Source organism: Suncus etruscus, chromosome 14, assembly GCF_024139225.1.
Source record: "Suncus etruscus isolate mSunEtr1 chromosome 14, mSunEtr1.pri.cur, whole genome shotgun sequence".
NCBI classification, from domain to species: domain Eukaryota; kingdom Metazoa; phylum Chordata; class Mammalia; order Eulipotyphla; family Soricidae; genus Suncus; species Suncus etruscus.
This window is the reverse complement of record NC_064861.1, coordinates 3,781,327-3,803,498: the sequence shown is the minus strand read 5'-3', so window position 1 is coordinate 3,803,498 and position 22,172 is coordinate 3,781,327. Positions and strand designations below refer to the sequence as shown.

Below are 22,172 nucleotides of genomic sequence, written 5' to 3'. Positions count from 1 at the left end.
AAAAGGAGAGTTTTATAGAGATGGTTCTAAGAAGGAGAGAAAACTGTCAGTGAAATGGTTGGAGAAAAGCAGTTAGAAAAGGTCTGACATCTGAGAAATCTGCCCAGTACCCAGTAAGATGGACAAAACACATTCAATCTTGGGATTCAGGAAGCTTCAGAGGACAAAGAAGAGAATATCCCACCAATACTCAGAGAAGCAAGCAAGGGAAAAAAGGCAAATAACCAGGAAGAGAAATAAACCTCAGCTATCTTTTAGCAACACAGAAAATTAGAAGGTGATGAATAATTCCTTTTCGATTTTGAAGGTGAATGATTTTCAACTTAGAGTTCTATACCCAATCAAACCATAAATCAGGCAGGAGAGGAAATGAAGGTTTTACGATTCTAAACCTCTCACTTCCATGCATTCTCTAGGGGAATAATCAAAGGATGTCATCTACTGATATCAGGAGTGAGGCCAAAGGGTCCCAGTGCACTGGGAGGGGAGTACATAACGATAGTCACACTCAGGACAACTCATCCACAGCCACAGACCAGCAGTGTAGGGGAGGTCTTTTTAAGGAGACGAGATGAAAGCAGTGTGCATTTGCTCATATTAAAAATGATGTTGAGGGGCTGGAGATAGATAGCGCAGCGGTAGGGCGTTTGCCTTAGACGCTGAAGGACAGTGGTTCGAATCCCGGCATCCCATAAGGCCCCTCGAGCCTGCCAGGAGTGATTTCTGAGTTTAGAGCCAGGAGAAACCCCTGAGTGCTTGCCGGGTGTGACCCAAAAACAAAAAACAAACAAACAAAAAAATGATGTTGACTGTGGGTCTGGTATTAATGAAAAAGAAAATGAAGAAAACAAAAATAAAAAGAGACATGGGACCGGAGAGATAGCATAGAGGTAGGGCGTTTGCCTTCCATGCAGAAGGACGATGGTTTGAATCCCGACATCCCATATGGTCCCCTGAGCCTGCCAGGAGCGATTTCTGAGTGTAGAGCCAGGAGTAACCCCTGAGTGCTGCTTGGTGTCACCCCCCCAAAAAAAAAATTGAGGCAGGGAAAGAGAGAGAGGGACAATTGGCTCTCAGAACTACTAGCAATCAGTTTATTCCAAGAGTTAGAATTAAAGGAAATGTATTCAGATGTCATCATAATTGATTATATTGATTATCTAAACATACATTATTGCTATAGAATCCAAATTATCATGTAACCTCCAAAGAAAAATTGAAGACATGGACAGAGAAAGGTTTGGACTAGACATGCATTTCTTCTGGGAAAAAAATGACATTTTCTAAAAGGTTAATTTAGAAGGTAGCCACAAAGAGCCAAAAGAACACCCAGAGATTGGGGTAAGGATGGGTTTGGAGAGGGATGAGTGCTGGTGTCCTTGGGGAAGAAGGGGGTTACACTGGTGAGGGGTGTGGTATTATTAAAATTAGGTGCACAGGAAACTATCAGTAACAGATTGACAGTATTATATATAAAACCTTAATCAATAAAAAGTTAAAGAAACACATTTTAAATGTATGAAAAATAAAATGTATAAATATGGTTTTATATAAAGAACATTTGTATTATTCTGTTGATGAACAATTTTATCTAAATAATTCACTTCTTTGTATTATATTATATTATATTATATTATATTAATTATATTATATTATATTATATTATACAAATATAATTTGTATAAATTAGAAGAAAATAAATGTTTTACATTAATTCAAAAGAGACATGTACACCCATGTTCACTGCAGCACTGAATACAATAGTCAGGCTATGGGAAACAACCCAAATGTACAGTGACAGAGGAAAGGATGAAGAAATTGTGGCATATATACACAATGAGAAACTGTGCTGCTGTAAGGAAAGATGAAATCATGCTGTTCACTGCGACTTGGATGCACCTGGGTGGGATCATGTTAAGCAAAGTCAGAGGTAGAAGGAAAAATACCAGCTGATCTCGCTCTTATCTGTGGTATACAAATGAGAAACAAAACCAGGAAAAAGTATGAAATGATGAAAAACCCTTGGTGTTGGATTGCAAAACTGGAGAGAGGAGGAGTAATGGGAGGGAGTAATGAGGATGGATGAGAAATAACAGGGGGAGTAATGAGATTGTATGAGAAGCAACAAATAGTGGGGGTAACGATTGTGGACGAGAAGTAACAGACAGCAGGGGAGTAATGGGGTGGGTGAGAATTAATAGACAGTGGGGGGTTCTTGGGCATCTGGGGGGAGGTTAAGGCCTAGCCACTGTGAACACCAAAACCACAAAATTGTCAGCATTTTTATTATAGTCATGATGCTTAAACTTTGCAGTAAAGAAAATCAGTGCTCCGTACATGATTGCTAGAATGACTAAGGAATCTTTTATGTCTTCATCTGTGGAAACTAGAAATGATAGTATCAATCTGAGATATCTCCAGTACTATGTTCTTAGAGGGAACTATTTTGGAAGCATCTCAGCATCTGCAAACTCTGACTGAAGGAAAGTGTTCCCCATTAACCTTCTGAAAAAATTTAGAAAGCATATGTAATAATAGCTAAATATGGAAATCTACCTCAGAAAAATTGGAAAGAAAGTAATTTTTAAATATGACACTCTAGTAATCAAGTGTGCAGCAAATTCCTTAGAAATCTTGCTCTCTACAGTGCAATACGCTAAAGAACTAGTCAAGGTCTTAGGCGATTTCTCTGGAAGATACTTTTTAAGTGATAGTTAAATTATTTAATACAAACATATGACTCCCCAAGGCATCTTAATTTCTTTGTATAATATCTATTATATTTAAACAATTATTATGTACTAGAGAAATAAAGAGCAACTAAAATATAATTCAATGTTACATTCATTATGGGTAAGTAAATACTGATTGTTTTCCTTTTTCAAAAGCCACACCCTGTGTTGCTCGGGGGTTGCTCCTGGCTGTGTGCTCAGAAATTGCTCCTGGCTTGGAGGACCATCTAAAGTGCTTCGTCCTAGGTTAGCACATGCAAGGCAGATGCCCTACCACTTGTGCCATACTCTGCCCCCCCCCCAAAAGAGATCTTTTTTTTTGTCTGTGTGGTTTTTGGGTCACACCCGGCAGTGCTCAGGGGTTACTCCTGGCTCCATGCTCAGAAATTGCTCCTGGCAGGCACGGGGGACCATATGGGATGCCGGGATTTGAACTGATGACCTTCTGCATGAAAGGCAAACGCCTTACCTTCATGCTATCTCTCCGGCCCCCAAAAGAGATCTTGATCTCTTGAAATACACCTGGGCCAGAGAGATAGTGAAATTTGCTTTGCACAAAGGTGACCAGTTTTGAACCCTGGCACTGCATATGGTTCCAACCACAAATAATTCCAGAACACTGTCAAATATGACTTCAACACAAAAACAAAACAAGAAAGCAAATCACATACTTATAAAAACTAAAAATCCTAAATTGGACAGGAATATTAAGCAACTTTTCCCGATGGTTTTAAAGTCTTATTTCTACTTAATAGGAAAAAAAAGTACTTACTCTTGCATGTATATTTTCCTATAAGAGAGTGAGAAAACAAACATAAAATCAGTATACATAGTTAAGGTAACATGCAGACATTAGAAAACTTTAAAAAAAATTTCAACATACTGCCCAGATGTCTTAATTTATCTGCTGGACTAGAAGGTAAGGTCCTAGGAGACAAGAACCTGCTTAGATGTGCACTGAAAAATAATTTTGGCATTATTTAGCACTCTTAGTAAGTGTTCATTAGGCCCTTGAGAAACACATCTTAATTTGGGAGACAATATCACTTTATTTGCTGCAATTTTTGAGCAAATGTTTCAGCTCAAAGGAATGCTGGGAGACTCCGGAGGCTGTTGCTCTCAAGTTCCTGGGTAGGAAGTGGAGACTGTGCCTAAAATTCATGAGGAATCACCGATTATGCCCTTTGGTCCTGTTACTTAGCCCCAAGAAGAAGGCGTGAGCACCGTAGCTCTAACAGGTGAGCAGGCAGGGGAATCATGCCCTCAAGGTGTGCCTGGAGCTCCTTGCCTAGAAATCTGTTTGAAAATCTGTTTTGCAGAAAATAAAGCTGAGCCCAATTGAGGTCAGTATTGGAGTAATGTCAATAATTCTCTTGCTCTCTGCCTCTGGCCACCAGCACAATGCATCATCAATAACTTCATTTTTATGGAAAGGCAACTTTGGAGGAAGTAGCTTTGACTTGAGCAGGTTGGTTTTGATTTTCTTCCTCTTAGACAGTTTGCTGACAGGAGGGTCTTTGGACCCAGTGCAGGGAAGCATTCTCTGAAGCAGGACGGTGCTGAGGATGCAGCTTCAAGATCGCTCAGGAACATCACCACGCATTCTGTTTTTCAGAAAAAGCTAGGAAAAATTGGTGGTGCTGAACCCAACTTTCAGAAATAGAGGCCTTGTGATCCAAGTCACCCTTCCTCTGGCCGCTTTGTAGGAAGCATAACACGGAGCTACTTTCAGAAATAGAGGCCTTGTGATCCAAGTCACCCTTCCTCTGGCCGCTTTGTAGGAAGCATAACACGGAGCTATATGGCCCTGGTGGACGATCCTGGCAGGCCAGACTGCTTTCTCTTATGAAGAAGTGTACCTGCTCACCCCTAGAAACACAGGCCAGTCTACTTCTGGTTAGCTGCATTCTGCTTCTGAAGTTCTGCTCCTGAGACAGGTGGGAGCAAAGAAGGAAGCTTCTGCCTTTTCTCTTGCTTTGAGGTTTCCCTCAAGAAGTCAGAGAAGGAAAATGTTTCAGGACCCGAGAGTGTTTCTCCCAACTGATCTGTTATCACAACTTTGGCAAGATCATGATGAACTGGAGCTAGTCCTGACATTTGGTGGACTGAGAGCTCCGAGCAGGCAAGGCTGAAACCCCATGTGCTTTTGTCTTCTTAGCACTTAGGACCTGCTGGCACAGCCCAGGATTGTGATGTGTGATGTGCATCCGGACAGGAAAAGAAAAATTGTTCAAGAACAATAACACCTACTGGCCAGCAGAGGGCGTGGAAGCAAACTTTAGAAACCTTGTTGGCCCCAGCTGAAAAGCTCCTGCAGGTCCAGTTTCCTGTGTTTGGAAAGGCTTTTGGGGGAGTAGGGTCATTCCCCTCACTCACTGAGCTTGTGAATGTTAAGAGCCCTGTTTTGCTTTCCCAGACCCCTCACCCCATACAGTTCTGAGCACTGACTTGGACCCCACAGCCCTCAGTGCACGTGATTTGGGCCTAATCAGATGTTTGAGTTTTGCTCAGGTGTCCTTTCTTTGCTGTATTTACAGTGAGTTACTTCTAGATTTAATAAAAATGTATTCTGTGGTGCTCCCATTACCATTTGAGGGAGCACTAACAGGCACGGGATCAGGGACAGACATAGAGGGACTTCTCTAAAACACACACAAACTCACCATTTTGAGACTGCATTTCTTTTGTTGTTTTTTTGTTTGGGGGTCACACCCTTCAGCGCTCAGGGGTTAGTCCTGATTATGCACTCAGAAATGACTCCTGGCAGTCTCTGGGACCATATGGGACACTGGAGATCGAACCCAGGTGAGCAACATGCAAGGCAAACTCCCTCCCCGTTGTGCTGATGTGCGATTGCTCTGGCCCCAATACTGCCTTTTCTTGTCTCTCACACTACCTCACATCTCCCCTTTGGCTATCTCGAATTGTCCTCACAGGGTGAGGGAATGCAGTCAGGTTGTCTGCTTTCCAGAAAGATCACAAAGTAGAGCTTTTGGGGATCCTCATGAGCTATCGACCTTTCACCCCCATCTCTGCAGCGAAGGCCTTACTTTAAGGACTGTAGGCAGTGGCCCAGATGCTGCCTCAGTGCCTCTTCCCTTTCATAGGCCTCCAACACTCCGTGTGCTTCGTCGTGGTGATAACAGTAGATCTTGTAGGCTTCTTCCAGTGGCCCTTTAATCTGTAAGAAGACCTCCCCTAAGGAACCAGAACACAGAGGTCAGCCAACCAGTGGAGTACTGCCAGCAGTGGGAAATCCAAGGGGGCCCCTGTGTTCCCAGGCTATGGAGGTGGGGGGGGGGCTTGAAGCCACGTCTCCCTTTCCTTTCTGTCCCATTCACCCTTGCCTTCCTCCTCCCTTCCATAAGATGAAGGGAAAGCGCTTGGCAGAAACAGGAGGCTGGAGGTGCCTAAGCAGAGCTGGGAAAATGGGTCTGTGTGGGCCTGGACCCACCAGGCTGTACTCTCACTCTGACCCAACTGCTACTTTGATCGAGTGTGGATCTTGCAGTAAGAAAAGAGTTGCTCTGAGGAAAGTAGTAAAATAGGACAGTGACTGGTCTTGAAGTTGGGCATGAGACAAGGAGGCCTTACTGAAACCCAGCAGGTACCCCTGGGAACATAGGTTTGGTGATGTACGAAAACAAGTCTTGGGCCATCGAGAGGGCTGAGATGGGGCATGGGAGCAGCCCAGGCCCAGGCCCAGGGGTTGGGGGTGTCCGACATGACATTTGGGGTTACAACTAGATGAGCTGACCACAAGGCAGGCCCCAAGGCCCCTCCCCATTCAAAGAAGAAACAACTTATCATCATCCTTCCACACAGGGTCAAGTGCAAAAAGTCAAAGTGCAGAGACATTCTCTTTCCACCAGCTGCAAATCTCTTGAAGTTTCCTTAACCCAGAGTGGTACCATTGGGCCTGACTTATAGGCCCCCTTTGACTGCACAGTCAACTCTCACAGCTTCCAAAAAATCTGCAGGGGTTTCTAACACTAATTACTCGAGTTAAAAAGATATTTAAGTGCTAATTAAAAGGCATGTATTCACCAAAAGGCCAAGTACAGCTCTGTGGGGAGAACACTCACTCCACCACACCCCAGCTGCCCGCGGCTATACAGAGTGATTTTGTTTCACAGCAACCTGATTCTGGGCTGTGGATCCATACTGAAGGACAGCTGCTCCCTCTAATGTGTATGGATCTGAGGGGCGATGAGGAGCGGAGAAGCCACCAAGCCCAGACCAGCAAAGGTAATTTCTCTTCTGGCTGCCTGCCACAAAGGCACCAGGTTCCTATAAAATAAATATCGTGTGCTTCTTTGTGGAAACTCAACAATGCAAGAATTTCTGCACTAGCTTCCTGAAAAGCTTTTGCTTGGCAAAAAAAAGGAGATGGGGGTTGGGCAAAGCACCTTTATTCCTCTTCGGAAAAAAACCTTTCCAAAATATTGAGCACACTTGGGCCCTGGAGTCATGAATATTGCAGATTGCTGCCTTTACCAAGGCCAGGCCTCTCCTCTGGGCTTCCTCACCCTCATGTCCGTGTCCCCCACATCATTCCCACCTCTTTTTGATGGAACGTCCTGCAGGTGACCAAGCCAGGTACATAGCAGCTGAAGCTGAGATATTCTTTAAAAAAGCAGCATGAGGGGCCGGGCGGTGGCACTAAAGGTAAGGTGCCTGCCTTGCCTGTGCAAGCCTTGGACGGACCGCGGTTCGATCCCCCGGTGCCCCATATGGTCCCCCAAGCCAGGAGCAACTTCTGAGCACATAGCCAGGAGTAACCCCTGAGCGTTACCGGGTGTGGCCCAAAAACAAAAACAAAAAAAAAAAGCAGCATGAGGGGAGAAGGCGGCTGCCTATCAGTTAGTTCCAGAGAAGCAAGAAGCCCCCCTGCCTGATCTCCTTGGGCCCCAACACCTGGTAACTAGCAGAGATACAGCAGGGCAGGTGCACTTGAAGCTCACAGAAGGGAGGAAGCTCTGCAGAGACTGTGCAGGAATAAGCGGAGCTGGAAGGGCCACGGAGTCCGCAGCAATGAAGACTCAGCTAAAGGTGCTCAAAGCACCGAGTGGCGCTAGGGCAGTGACTCCAGCAAAGAGTGAGATCAAATAGGCAGGATGGAGACTATGAAACTGAGGCTGGAGTGCCATGAAAAGTTCCACAGTGTGGCCTGAGGGGAGGGTTTCTACTGAGAGGACAGCGGCCCCACACAGTCTAGTGGAGAAGGCAGTGGGTCTGAGAAGAATGGACAGGTCCTCCACACAGAGGCTGGTGTGCCGGGGTGCCTGGTCCCCACAGCCTGTCCCCACACAATGGCCATCCCTGGTGCTTGTCCGTTCTTTGGCTTTGAATTAGCAGGATTGAGACCACAGTGCGCCCAAGTGAAAAGACCAATATTGACTCACTCAGTCCTATGCTAAGTTCCTCCCATATGGGGAGTTCCTTCTTCTCTTCTACTTTTGTTTTTGTTTTGTTTTGTTTTTGGGTCACACCTGGCAGCGCTCAGGAGTTTCCTGGCTCTATGCTCAGAAATTACTCCTGGCAGGCTCAAGGAATCACATGGGATGCTGGGATTCAAACCACAGTTCTTCTGCATGCAAGGCAAATGTCCTACCTCCATGCTATCTCTCTGGCCCCTTCTCTTCTACTTATCAAAATATCAGCATCTTCCCAGGCTCTGAGATGTGGTGTGTGTGTGTGTGGTGGTGGGGGGAATAGAGAGAGGGGGGGGGAGAGAGAGAGACAGAGACAGAGAAACAGAGAACACAGCCACTTTGATGCCATAAAGTCACACCCACATCACGGGTCTCTGAGGCTGGTAGTGCTGGCATCAAAAGCCCTATGGGTTCCACATTGGGCAGCTGCCTGCTGAACGGCTGATGGCTAACCACCCTGCTTGTGCAGAGTGAACTAGCCCACCTGTCATGAGGAAAACATGCTCCTCCACACACGCAAACACAGTGAGAAGTTACTCAGGGAGCTCCTGTGAAGCATTTTCATGGGGCCTGGAGCTAATGCCTCCTCATCAAGTCACCACTCCAGGCATGGGGGCAGCTCCAGGGACACATGAGAGATGCTGCTTCAGGGACGCAAAGAGCCTCTGCAGAAAATCACCAGCCCCAATTGCCTGAAGAGAGAGAGCACCAGGGCTCTGAGCTGTCTTTGTCTCCAAGAACAGATGTGTCTCGGGAAAAGGCCTGGGATGAAGAACCTGCCCCTAATCAGCCTCTGAGCGTGCAGGAGTGAATATAGGCTGTTTTCTTTGATTAGCGTTCTGACATGTGACAGTCTGGCTGCAAATGCTTCGAGGTGACTGGAGCCCACGGGCTGATCTAGTTCTCTGGGCTGAACCAGCCCCAGTGGAACAGCTATTTGTGTCTGCCCTGGACGCTCCGGCTTGACCGGGACCAGCCCTGCGGCTCTTCCTCGGCCACATCTGAGGGCTGACGTGCTGAGTTCCGTGGCTCAATGACAGCCCGGTGGCAGCAGGGACAGTGGAAGACTGGTCACTTTTTCAGGACTAGTCTTTCTCCAGACGAGCCTCCCCGTGGTGTTACGGCACAAAGCTACACTTCAGAAGGCAGCTCCCCACCTCACACATGGAAATTGGCCTTTTCTGAGGGCCCAGGATACTCCCGACATCCAGGTTTATTGACCTATTAGCAAAGTTTCCCTTCTCACACCCCATCTATGGGCAAAGAAATGGGACTCCTGCACTTCTTGCATTTTTGTGGTAACAAGACACCGGAAATGAACCAGAAATCCTTCACTTACGTAATATAAGTACTTTGGTTAAAGATCTAGTGATGACAATTGCCAGAGCGCCCTGTGTGGTGTGGCCAGTCAGCACACTTGAGTCTGAGGCAACTTTGTCCAGTCATCGAGAATCTTCCCATGTTCCCAGCCATTGAGAATCTCTGTCCTTTGCAAGAACACCCAACACCCCACGCTCTTCAGCCCTGAAACCTGGACCCTGCTGGTTGTCATTTTGAAACCACTTTTCCATTCCCTTCAAAACCCAGCTCCAAGCCTCTTCCCATGTCAACTTCTCCTGTAATCACCTGAGTTGAATGTATGACTCTCCTTTTATGAATCTGGATTAGATAGTTCTGAAGGAAGGAAAAAAAAAACCTCTCAGTCAGCCTCAAGGGCTGAAGAGAATCATTTTGCTCCCAGTCGGCTGAGAGGCTCAGCAGAGGAGGCCTAAGTCCTGGTGGGTCCTTTGTGCCGCACAACTTGTCATGAGGTCCCAGCACATTTGGCAGGTCTTGGGCCTGAGCCCAAGGCCTGGGCTGTGACTAGGCTGACTAGAACTCCTGGTAGGGTGCATTTCAGAATGACACTCGTGGGTCCCAGGTGGCTCAGTGGTGGGTACAGGCCTCACATGTGAGAGTGAGGCTGATGAGTCTGTTGGCTATTGGTTTTGTTCCATTTTTTAAAGCTGTTTACTATCACTTAGCTGGTGCAGTTGCACTGTCGGCATTTAGGGGACACAGCCATCCCCAAAGAACTGAGGCCTTCTATCCCTGTCCTGATCACCTCTGGTCAGGCCTCTCTATCTGGTAGTTCTAGAATCTAGACCAAGGGTCATCCCCTACCCTGTGCCACCTGCTCTGTTGGTCTGACCCTGCAGCTCTGCCAGATAGTGGTTCTGTCCCAGGGTCCTGGGCATCATGGCAGAGTGTGCAAGATCCCCAAACAGTGCCTCCGAGCACTGAGCACCACCTTAAGTAAGCATGAGCCATCATCAGACTGTGCTGACTTGTCCTTGAGCATGGTAGTCTCTGCTCATTCCAGTCTAGTGGGGCTGAGACACTGGCTGTCATCTGCTTCCCTCATTGAGGCTGTTGTGTGCCTTATCATGACTTTCTAGCTCCCTCTTCCTACTACTTTCATCATTGGGATCTGCTCTGAGGAAGATAGTCACTTTTCTTTTTTGATTCAGATCAATTTGAACTCACCCAATATTTACTTTATTATACTTGTGGTAACCTAATACTGGTATTATTTGCCTTGCCTCAAGTATGTAAGCATATTATTTTTAATTGGGAAAATATTCTCTAGATGCTTAGAGGTACCAAATGAACTGAGATATTTCTAATAAATGAACGATCTTAAAATTCTGATGATCTATATATTGGAAAGTGTGAATATTTGAGCATAAATAGTACCTACTCTGTCTTATTGCATTTTCTTTTCTTTTCTTTCTTTTATTTATTTATTTTGGTTTTTGGGCCACACCCTGTGACACTCAGGGGTTACTCCTGGCTACATGCTCAGAAATTGCTCCTGGCTAGGGGGACCATATGGGATGCCAGGATCAAACGAGGTCCATCCTGGATCTGCCAAGTGCAAGTCAAATGCCCTAACACTGATCCACCACTCTAAATCCTTCATTGCATTCTTTTCTTTACTTTTGCTAAATAAAACTCACCAGTAAGTTGTTTCTATTTATGATTTTTAACAATTTCTCACAAAGCTAGTTTTTAAAAATCTGGTACAGAATGCATTTTTCTCCTTTTAAAATGGGATCTTAAGTAAATCTGCCTTTCTATTATATTGTCCAAAGCATAATTATAAACTTTGCAGATAAAGCCTTTTGTACTCATGAACTTTCATAAAGTTCTTAAGCTAGTTCTTTGCTTTTTGGAGGGATCAAAAACCAGCATCTTCTTACTTGCGATTTTTTTTTAATCACTGCTAAACTGAACCTTCTGTGACTGTTTGTGGAATACCTCACCTGAAGACTTCCCATAGACTGGGAAGAAAATGCAACTTTACCGATTGATTCATGAGTACCAGCAGAGTGATAATACTGATCAACACGAGATTGTGTTTTAGTCAGTTTTAATTTCTAACTACCTTCTGCAGTTTACACAAACTTGAGATAATATTTACAATCACTGTTTTAGCGAGTAACACACCACAACCCTGTTTCTTTGTATACAACCTACTCTGAGCGCCTCCTGCTCCATCGAGATCTTCCCTTTCCCCAGAGGAAGATTACTAGCATGTCTTTATGTTATTATTTATAATAATATATAATATATAATAATATATAATAATAATATAATAATATGTTATTATTTGCATTCACAGGTTTCTTTTGTTGTTTTTTGTTTGTTTGTTTGTTTTTGTTTTGGGCCACACCCGTTTGACGCTCAGGGGTTACTCCTGGCTATGCGCTCAGAAATCGCCCCTGGCTTGGGGGGACCATATGGGACGCTGGGGGATAGAACCACGGTTCTTCTTTGGCTAGCGCTTGCAAGGCAGACACCTTACCTCTAGAGCCGACTTCCCGGCCCGCATTCACAGGTTTGATTTCAAAAAGCACAACCCCCAAATTTGCCTTTGACAGAGCAAAATTACAAAAGCTTTTCTTTGATTTAGAGAATTGGATTATGAGGTTTGAAAAATAAATTTTGGGGGTGGAATGCTCCCCCACTCACACCAAAATCTTACTGTTTTAATAAAATAATTTATGACAGAGAGCTTAAAAATACCTTGAAAGTGAATAATATAGCATTAAAAGGAAATGCCTAGAAAAGTTTAGACTTGTGTATGTGTTTTATAGATCACTAAAATGAAAATTTATCATTCAAAACTTGATCAATTCATAGGCTAAAATCTGGCAGATATTTGGACTAAAATCAGTAAAACTATTAGCATCTCTATTTAATTTTTTAGGATCAATTAAGTGGTAGCCATAGAACAAGATGAGAGAACATCTAACAGACAAAGAGGTAGAAATATAGTAAATTAAAAAGCGGGGCCGGCAAGGTGGCGCTAGAGGTAAGGTGTCTGCCGTGCAAGCGCTAGCCAAGCGTTCCATATGGTCCCCCAAGCCAGGAGCAATTTCTGAGCGCTTAGCCAAGAGTAACCCCTGAGCATCAAACAGGTGTGGCCCGAAAAAAACCAAAAAAAAAAAAAAAAAAAAGAAGAAGAAGAAGAAAAGAAAATTAAAAAGCAAATGGTGGGGGTTGGAGTGATAGCACAATGGGTAAGGCATTTGCTTTTCATTGCATGTGGCTGACCCAGTTATGATCCCCAACATCCCATATGCCAAGCATGCCAGGAGTAATTTTTTTTAATTTTGTTTTTGGGTCACACCCAGCAGCGCTCAGGGGTTACTCCTGTCTCTATGCTCAGAAATCGCTTCTGGCAGGCTCAGGGGACTATATGGGATGCCAGGATTCGAACCAATTACCTTCTGCATGAAAGGCAAACACCTTACCTCCATCATATCTCTCTGGCCCCACTAGGAGTAATTTCTAAGCAAAGAACCAGAAGAACCCCTGTGCGCTGCTGGGTGTGACCACCCAGAATCATAAATAAATGAAAAATAGAATAGATGGGGCTGGAGAGATAGCATGGAGGTAAAGTGTTTGCCTTTCATGCAGAAGGCCATTGGTTCGAATCCCAGCATCCCATATGGTCCCCCGTGCCTGCCAGGAGCAATTTCTGAGCATGGAGCCAGGAGTAACCCCTGAGCACTGACGGGTGTGACCCAAAACACACACACACACACACACACACACACACACACACACACAATAGAATATATAAAATAAAAAGCAAAAAAAAAATAAAGCAAAATAAGAAAAAAATAGTATACTTTGTGCAACCAAGGGATTTCAGCCCATGACTAGACCTGAAGAGAAAAACTAGGGCTTGTGTGATTACAACGAACTTGAAGATGAGGTTGGCATTTCTGTATCTCCCAGGAAGATCATGTATTATGAGTTAGAAGCATAAAACCAAAGCCAAGGGAGGTTATGAAAAAAAATGAATTTTTTCCCATTGAACCAGAGAAGTTGAAGAGAGTAGAAACTTACCAATGACTTGCATGGCTGGTTCCACATTGGCTGTAGCTTCCTCTAGCAGTGCCAGCAGCTTGGCTGAGATCTGATGCACTGACTCGATGTTGCTGAACAGGCTGTCCACGTCTAGCCCGTCAACCTGCAGCAACACAAGCACAAAGCCAGGCTGATGAGAATGTGCTTTTCTACTCACCAGCAAGCCTGGCATGAGCCACCCTGGGCTGTCCCATTCAGAGCAGCTGCCAGCATCACGGTGGGCACTGTGAGAAGAAATGTACCACTTGTAGATTCTATGCGAGAAATTGGGTGCAGAGTCAGAGTGACAGCATATTGGGGATGGCACTGGCCTTGCACGTGGCTGACCTGGGTTACATCCCTAGCATCACATATGAGCCCCAAGCCTGCTAAGAGTGATTCCTGAGTAGTCCTAGTAACTCCTGAGTTCACCATGTGTGGCCAAAAATAAAAAGAGAGTCTAAAGAGAGAGAGAGAGATTGGATGCATCTTCTACCTCTGTCTTCCTCTATTCCCCAGAATATAATAAGTCTCATGCTTGTCGACAAGTTCTTGTAAGAACCAGTGTGGGATTCTCTGGGCAGCCCAGTGGGTCATTTAATGAATTGTCCCTCCAGAAAGATAGGAGGCATGCCCTGTGCAGGTGGACACAGGTCCTACAATGGAGTCAAACTTGACCAGAGACCAGCACATTTCCAAGCTGTCCTAAGCCCTTAGTTCTCCCTACCAATGATGACAGACAAGTGGGCTGAATTTTTACACTGCCTTTTTGTTTTTAATAATATGAATGAAAATCTTCACTAAACATATTCTACTAATTTAATTTTCACTGTAGTGGCAAGAGCAATAGCAGAGCAGAGCAGGGAGGGTGTTTGCCTTGCATGTGGTTGACACAGGTTCAATGCTGGCATTCCACAAGGTCCCCCGAGCACATCCAGGAATGACCTCTGAATGCAGAGTCAAGAGTAACCTCTGAGCACCACTGGATGTGCCCTCCTCCCCCCAAAAAAAAGATAAAAAAGATTCACTCTATTGTGTAACCATGCTTACTTTTCAAGAACCAATTTAATTATTCCTGGCCTAATAGCTGGAGTTTATGAGTTTATTTATTCATCTTGCCATCTGGCATCAATGTTTTCCAAGCACCTTCAATGTTCCAAGGACTGTCTAACTAACCCAGGGAGTGGACAGTTAATAATAGGAGAGGAGCAAAAGGTGAGACACGTGCCCTGAACTTACCAGGCAGTATTCAGCATCACGTGAGACTCTAATATCACAATTACCCCAAAAGGGGTAAACGTTCCATGCATTGATAGTACAATCACCCAGCCAATGAGGTGGAGATCACAGAGAGAGTAGCGCCCCCAAGAGTGGACAAGTTAACCACACTTTTGAATCACTACTTCAAAGCTTTTCCGGCTTTTTCCTGCATTTAACCCTCTCTTAAGTTCTCCCTTTGACTCACAGATGCTTTGTCCTTCTATTGCCTAATCACATCTGTCCATGTAGAATGAAAGATGCTGTGGTGTGGGATGGCGGGTAGCTTGGCCATCTCTCTGCCGTCTCTACTGCTTTCTAGGAGAAGAGCCACAGCTGTTCAGCAATAATGTCAGCAAAAGTGTCAGTGGGGACAATTAATGCTCCCCTACCCCAAGTTGATACAGAGAGTGTCAATGATAGATCCAGGATGAGCAAGTTCCAGGCAGAGCAAATGACCACATCAGCTTTTGCATGTCTGGTTGCTGGAAAGTCTTAGCCCAGCATGTAAGCCCTATGGGTACAAGTTTCTGTCTTCAGTCACCCTCTGTATAGGAGACTTGACTGTCAGTGAGGAGAACATTAAGTTTGAGCTTAGTTTTCTGTAAGCTCCTGCACCTAATATTTCCTCAAAATGATATTGCCATGATAGAAACAGAAAAAAAAAAAAAGGCTTTTGCTGACTTGTCTAGAAGCCCACCTATCACCAAAAGGAGGTAGAGACATTTGGGTTTCTCAAAACCAAACTCTCACTTCATTCATGAGAACTTTTCTTGGGCCTGGTGAGTCACCTCAGAGGTCAGGGGTGCACATCTTGTAAGCATAACCTCACAAGCATTGCAAAGATGGCTCTGGTGGTCCCCAGCTCTGCTGGGCCTTACTAACACCACATCTTTGGCTGAGCACTGACTAACCTACTTGGTTGGCAAAACAATCCAGGCTCAGGGCCGGAGCGGTGGCGCAAGCGGTAGGGCATTTGCCTTGCATGTGCTAACATAGGACAGACTGTGGTCTGATCCCCTGGCATCCTATATGGTCCCCCAAGCCAGGAGCAGTTTCTGAGCGATAACCAGGAGTAACCCCTGAGCATCACGAGGTGTGGCTCAAAAAGAAAAAAAAAAAAATCCAGGCTGTAGTTCCCCAAGCACTGCATAGAAGACCTGTCCCCTGAGAAAAATAGAAACCTTTCATGTGCCTGGTTAGAATTAACCTGCCCTCCCCTGCATGCTCATGTGTTGGCTTTATAGTAGCGTCTACATGTAGACAAGCCCATTACATATGCCAGGAATTATTGATTAATGAATTTGATTGGATGCCAAGATTGGGACTTCCTACAGAAAAATCTGTTTTTGTGAATTCACCAAAACTCTATTGTGTCTAATCCAGCATTGGTCCATGCATAGTTTTTTTTTTTTGTTTTGTTTTGTTTTTTTGTTTTTTGTTTTTTTGCAAAGTTAAACTATTTGAATTGACTTTTTGATTCTATTCAAATGACTTATTTACAGATATAAAGAAATGTCTTTCATAATGAGGGGATCCAAATAGCAAGTATGCAGAAATCAAAAGTGACTTAAGAAAAAAAATACATCAAATTACCCAATTTAGTTTTTGAAAGTATTGTATTAGTGGATTTTTTATGTTTCTACTATAAATTTTATCTACAAAGGCAAATTGCTTGGCCCAAATAGGCCATTCATGTGGCTACAAAATACGCTGACAGAAAGCAAACATCCCCCTTAATTGACAGTTGGGAAATCCCATCTATTGTTTTCTGTTTAATAAGCCAGGGACACTTAGCTCAAAGCCCTCAGAGGGAGGAATAAACATTATTTGTGGGTGTGAGGCAGTTGTTCAAGTACAAATACTTCACAGGTGAACACCACTGGTATTCAAAGATTGTTTCTCATTTTATGTTCATCTGTATAAAATATTTATATAATTTTCTTTAACTGTACCATTTTTAATGCCAACAAGTTGGAATTTTTGCTGTCTACTTAACCAGTTACTAAGTTTTTGAAACCTAGACACTTATTCAATACTCAGTACACAAAATAGCTCTCCTAGTTAAACCTTGTTCACACCTATTATTATTTCCTCATGATAATTTTCATCTAGACAAGGACTGGATTAAAGTTACTCGCATTTCTTATGGTTTGTTGTTGTTATTGTTTTTAGCAAACTAAATCAGCAATGACATTGTTGGTCTTCTAATAAAAAATCAGCTAAAAAAGCCCATTATTGAATGTAACTCTGGACCCCAATTTGGAAATAGTTGTAAGCTTCTTATTTTGTAATCAAAAGCACTCAATTTTTCTAGTTCTAGATACATCACACATGAGATAGAGAACAATTAAAGAAGGAAGAGAGCAATCTTCCTTTCAAAACCATGCGGACTGACTCTCTTCTCTGGATATAGTGGTCAAAAAAATGCTTTAGGGGCTGGAGAGATAGCGCAGTAGTAGGGCATTTGTTTGCCTTGTGTGCGGCTGACTTGGGAGGGACCTGGTTAGATTCCTGGCATCCCATGTGGTCCCCAGCCTGCCAGGGACGATTTCTGAGTGCAGAGCCAGGAGTGACCCCTGAGCACCACTGGGGATGGCCCCCAAACCAATCAATTTTAAAAAAAAAGAAAGTGATTTAATGTTTCTATGTGGCATAGTTTGATAGTAGATCTATGTTGAACTGTAGCTAGTCACCATAAGCACACACTCTGTTTTAACATTCAGAGCACACACCCTATTTCCCCTAATTCCCTTACTTTGTCTTTCCTGAACAAAGAAGCATGCACCCTGTTTTAATGCCATCTCACATCCTACCTGATTGCTGGCACAGAGTTCATACCTTACCTTACCTTTCCCACTTACAGTAAACTGAGTTACTCTCCCGAAGTAGCTGGTGGATACTTCTTTCTACTCATTTGAGGGCTGACCTCACCAGTAACTTCTGCATCCAGCGACTCTGACCTCACCAGTGACATCTATATCTTGGGATCTGACTTTACTGGCCTCAATTATACCTGACGCCCAGACCAGGAACTCTATCTACAGCTGGCAAGATATTTTCTGCTGTCATTTTGTGGCTGCTCAAGCATATTTTTCCATGGTGGATTTTTTTTTTTTTTTTTTTTGGTTTTTGGGCCACACCCGGTGACGCTCAGGGGTTACTCCTGGCTATGCGCTCAGAAGTCGCTCCTGGCTTGGGGGACCCTATGGGACGCCGGGGGATCGAACCTCGGTCCGTCTCCTAGGCTAGCGCAGGTAAGGCAGGCACCTTACCTCGAGCGCCACCGCCCGGCCCCTCCATGGTGGATTTTTAAGTTAGCTTCTATTTGATTTAAAGTTGTGGCAATAGCTTGGTTTTTGGGTTGAGAGACACTGGCCTCTTTTTCATGTATATTGCTGCCTTTTTTCTTCTAATAGTCAATTTAAATTAAATCAACAAAGCAATTTATTCATTGGTTACTTTGGTAGTGATTCTTCTTGATATTATAGTTTGTATATTATCTAAAAATGTGGAAAAAGGGGCCAGAGAAATAGCATGGATGTAGGGTGTTTGCCTTGCATGCAGAAGGATGGTGGTTCGAACTCCGGCATCCCATATGGTCCCCCGAGCCTGCCAGGAGCGATTTCTGAGCATAGAGCCAGGAGTAACCCCTGAGCATTGCTGGGTGTGACCCAAAAACCAATAAAATAAAATAAAATAAAAATGTGGAAAAATTTGAGCCGAACTTTCTGAAATGCTTTCAAGTGTTTCTGAAGTGCCCCACCACACTTTCTAAAAAGCATCCAACTCTGGAAAACTAAAGCATAGTTCCAGTAATTACAGGTGGTCAAGCCAAAAGCCATGAAGCTGGTAATTTGCCACCTCACATTGGTGCTAGGCTAGGCGCTAGCTGCTTCACTGGCTGATATTGGCTTACTAAGTAAAACAAATTCCAAAAATGAGATAGTGAGAGCCCAACAGGATGCTGAATCAAAAAGCAGATCTGTAAGATTTCCACTCACCCCACCCCCACCACAGTTTTCAATTCTCAGAGAAATTGGCAGTAACACAGACCTGGAACTAACTCCCTTTCATCAGGAAAACAATCAAACTTCAGCCTATGTGGGTTTAATATGGAATATCTTGGTCCAACGTATTCTTGGAGTATGGTCCACTTTTTCCATTGAATTCCTTGGTACCTGGAGTGATAATGGGTGTGGGATCCACCAGGATTTTAATACTGTAGTAAGACTTCCGTGAGAGCTTCCCAACTCTTACATTGGACGATGTGGTTTTCTTAAGGAGCTGAGAGTAGGCTTAATAGACTAGATCACTATGAAAGGATAATTGCAGGATTCCATTGTCTAATAAACTGTTGATAGCAGAATGGAAGAGATCAGAAATAAATAAGCAAGGCAAAATTACCCCATGCTGTTTTGGGACTCATCAGAGAGCTCACATTGGGAAAAAATGGATTCTGATGCCAAATGTAAGAGTAGCTATACAAAGATTTTCCAGGGAGCTTCCAGGCCATATGCAGATTTTCTAGGGAAACTGACAGAGATTATCTGAAGGCAGATTAAAAACATGGTAGCACAATGTTTACATTAGCCTTTGACATTGCCAGTAAAAATAGGCCTTCTTGGGGACTTGGATAACCCCAGCACCCCTCTACCACCTTGCTCCAGATCTCCAGGGCTACCCCGGGCCACATGCCTGGGCAAGCCGGTGAGTTGGGCCCCTTGGTGGAGCTCGAAAGTACCCTAGGCTTTCCCCCATTATCCATTCAGCTCCTTAGGGAGGGTCTGGGTGGTGCTCTGAACTTCTGGCCTCCCAGCTTCTTGAAGTCACTGGTAATCTCTGTCCAGTCTATATTTTCAAAATCACATGGGGGCGACAGCCCCCGCACGCACAAGAAACATTAATAGTACTCACTATCATTGAATTATGTTTTTATATATGCAGAATGTCCATTTTGTACTCTGCCCTTTTGCATACCCCTTCATAAGATCATGTTTCTCTTTAACTTCCTTAACTCCTATCATCATTACTCCTCATTTACCCTTTCTAACTTAAGTACTGTAGAGTCCTAAGTCACAGATCAAAGTGGTGCCCTGGAGTTAACACCCACCCAACTATTTTAAAAGGCATAAAAAGGACACTTATGTCTCTTCAACATTTTATGGGTGTTTTCTTTGATGGCTATAACTTTTGCTGAATATTTTCTTATACAGTGATGATCCCCCCCCATGTTTTTTATCTTCTCTTTGTGAACTGCTCATTATGAAATTTGGTGTGAAAGAATCCCTCAGTTTAATGCTTATATTTGAACCAAGTCATGGGTATTGTTGGAAATGTTCTTACACCCCCATATATCTGATAGCACCATGTGGCTTTATTTCTTGTTTGTTTAGGCACACTAAAATGGGAAAATACTATACATACCAATAAGTTCTTATCTAATAGAGATGGGAACACACAAATCTTGTAGTGCAATGAGACCTTACACCCTGAACATTGACATAAAGACCTGGTACAGGCCTCAGAAGAATGGGCATTCTCCATTCAACCCTGATCTAGAGAAGACATCTACAAAACATCCAAGGTTGTATATAACATCACCTGGAGGCATTCCTCTACCAGGGAAGACCCTACAGCTGCTCTGACATCGATCTACTCAAAAAAGACTTCCCTTAACACTAAGAAGACTTAACAAAAACAATGACCTGCTTACTGGACAGGGCTTGCTGTATTGCCCCTTAATTGTGAGGTTTGTCTATAACATCACCTGGAAGCAATCCTCTACCACGGAAGACCTTACCACTGCTCAGACATCGTCCTGCTGAAAAGAGACTTCCCTTAACAATGAGAAGACTTAACAACGACCTGCTTACAGGACAGGGCTTCCTGCATTGCCCTTTCATGGGGAGGTGAAACGAGAAGACACTCCACATCATGACTTTAATTTAGGATATGCAGATTCCAGAATCTTTAATACAGAAACATGATACCAACAACAGAGACTGTGTGAAAAATAAAAGTGTGTTGGCACTACAGACAGTGTCTTGGATTGGACGATCTAGCTTGCCTGGAGCCTAGAGTTGGTCTTGTGCCAGGAAACTTCAGGGGTCGGGTCTCTTTGTATTTAGGCCAAGGTTATTCCTTTCCATGCCTCTCATATTTTGGTGGGCCTATGCAAACAACAATTGCCACTCTAACACCGTTTTTACTGTGCTCCTTTGACTCTAATCCTTAAAAAGAACCCACTTAAAATTTGAGGTTAAATGCACCCACTTCAAATTTGAGGTTAACTTAAGCTAATATGCATGTACATGGAAATGTAAAAAATACTATGCCTCTAATGTTTAAGGAGTTACATAAGTTTTATGGCTTTAGATTGCCTTGTGTGCTATTAAGAAATATTATAATGTGCTACAATCTGGGGACTTGAGGGACAAAGTAATTGTACATGGATTCTGTTTTATTTATCTTGCCGTTCTTTGGCTGAAAGTTCAAAGTTAAGATATCAGCAAGGGGACTTCTTCTGAGAATTATGTTATGGCTGATTGTCCTTCCACTGTAACTTTACCTTGTCCTCTTTCTTTGCATCTTTTGTTCTCATAATTCAAAATAAAAAATATTTAAAAAAAATAGGCCTTCTTATATCCCATTCTTATATCCCATTAGAGAGAAAGAAGATGTCATGGGATTTCTACATACTTGTAGAAATGTTGGAATATACAGTTCTCCTTTCTGGCCCAAAGACACGCCTTTATCAACCTATGGTATTCAAATGTAAACTCTGAGGAATCAGAACAGATACAATTATTTGGTTAATGGACACAGTGGATTCCTCCCAAAGAGACCAATGAACTTTGCTCGAGGTGTGACAAAGGATTCCACTGAGCAGGCGGTTGTTTCTCATCTTCCTATCATATCTCCAGCAACTGGGGAAAGGTTCCAAATTCAGCCCCACGAGTTCAGGTCAGATGCTTTAACTGTGACAAAAAGGGATTTTTATGTAGAGACTGCAGAATGCAATCTTTTTCTGACCCCCTTAAGGTCAAGACTAATCATCTTGTCTCAGGAAACTGGGTCAGGGGCCAATCTCATGCCCCACAAAATCAGGGAACCTTTTCATCAAATAATTCAGCTTCCCAGCCTAGCCCAAGAAAATCCCACAGCATAACCTCATTAAAGCCTGCCATTTTAGGAAGATGTGCCCTCTATATAACCTGTCCTGAAGAATTAACCATAACACCAGCTTGGTGCCCTTAAGATAATATCTGGAATAAAAAGGGTCAATTTCTTAAGGAATTGTGAGTCTGATAATGGAGAGAAGCAGTCATCTCTTAAAGATATGGCT

At 43.6% G+C, this 22,172-nt stretch overlaps 1 protein-coding gene across 1 annotated transcript in view; it reads right to left on the bottom strand.

Moving 5' to 3' along the window:
- The window catches only part of ARHGEF38 (Rho guanine nucleotide exchange factor 38), an 83,767-nt gene that overhangs the window by 26,552 nt on the left and 35,043 nt on the right, over positions 1-22,172 (bottom strand). The window contains exons 3-5 of the mRNA XM_049786542.1: positions 13,568-13,691; positions 5,783-5,930; positions 3,505-3,522 (exon numbers count right to left, since the gene is read on the bottom strand). Coding sequence (XP_049642499.1) covers positions 3,505-3,522; positions 5,783-5,930; positions 13,568-13,691 — 290 coding nt within the window. The remainder of the gene's footprint in view (positions 1-3,504; positions 3,523-5,782; positions 5,931-13,567; positions 13,692-22,172) is intronic.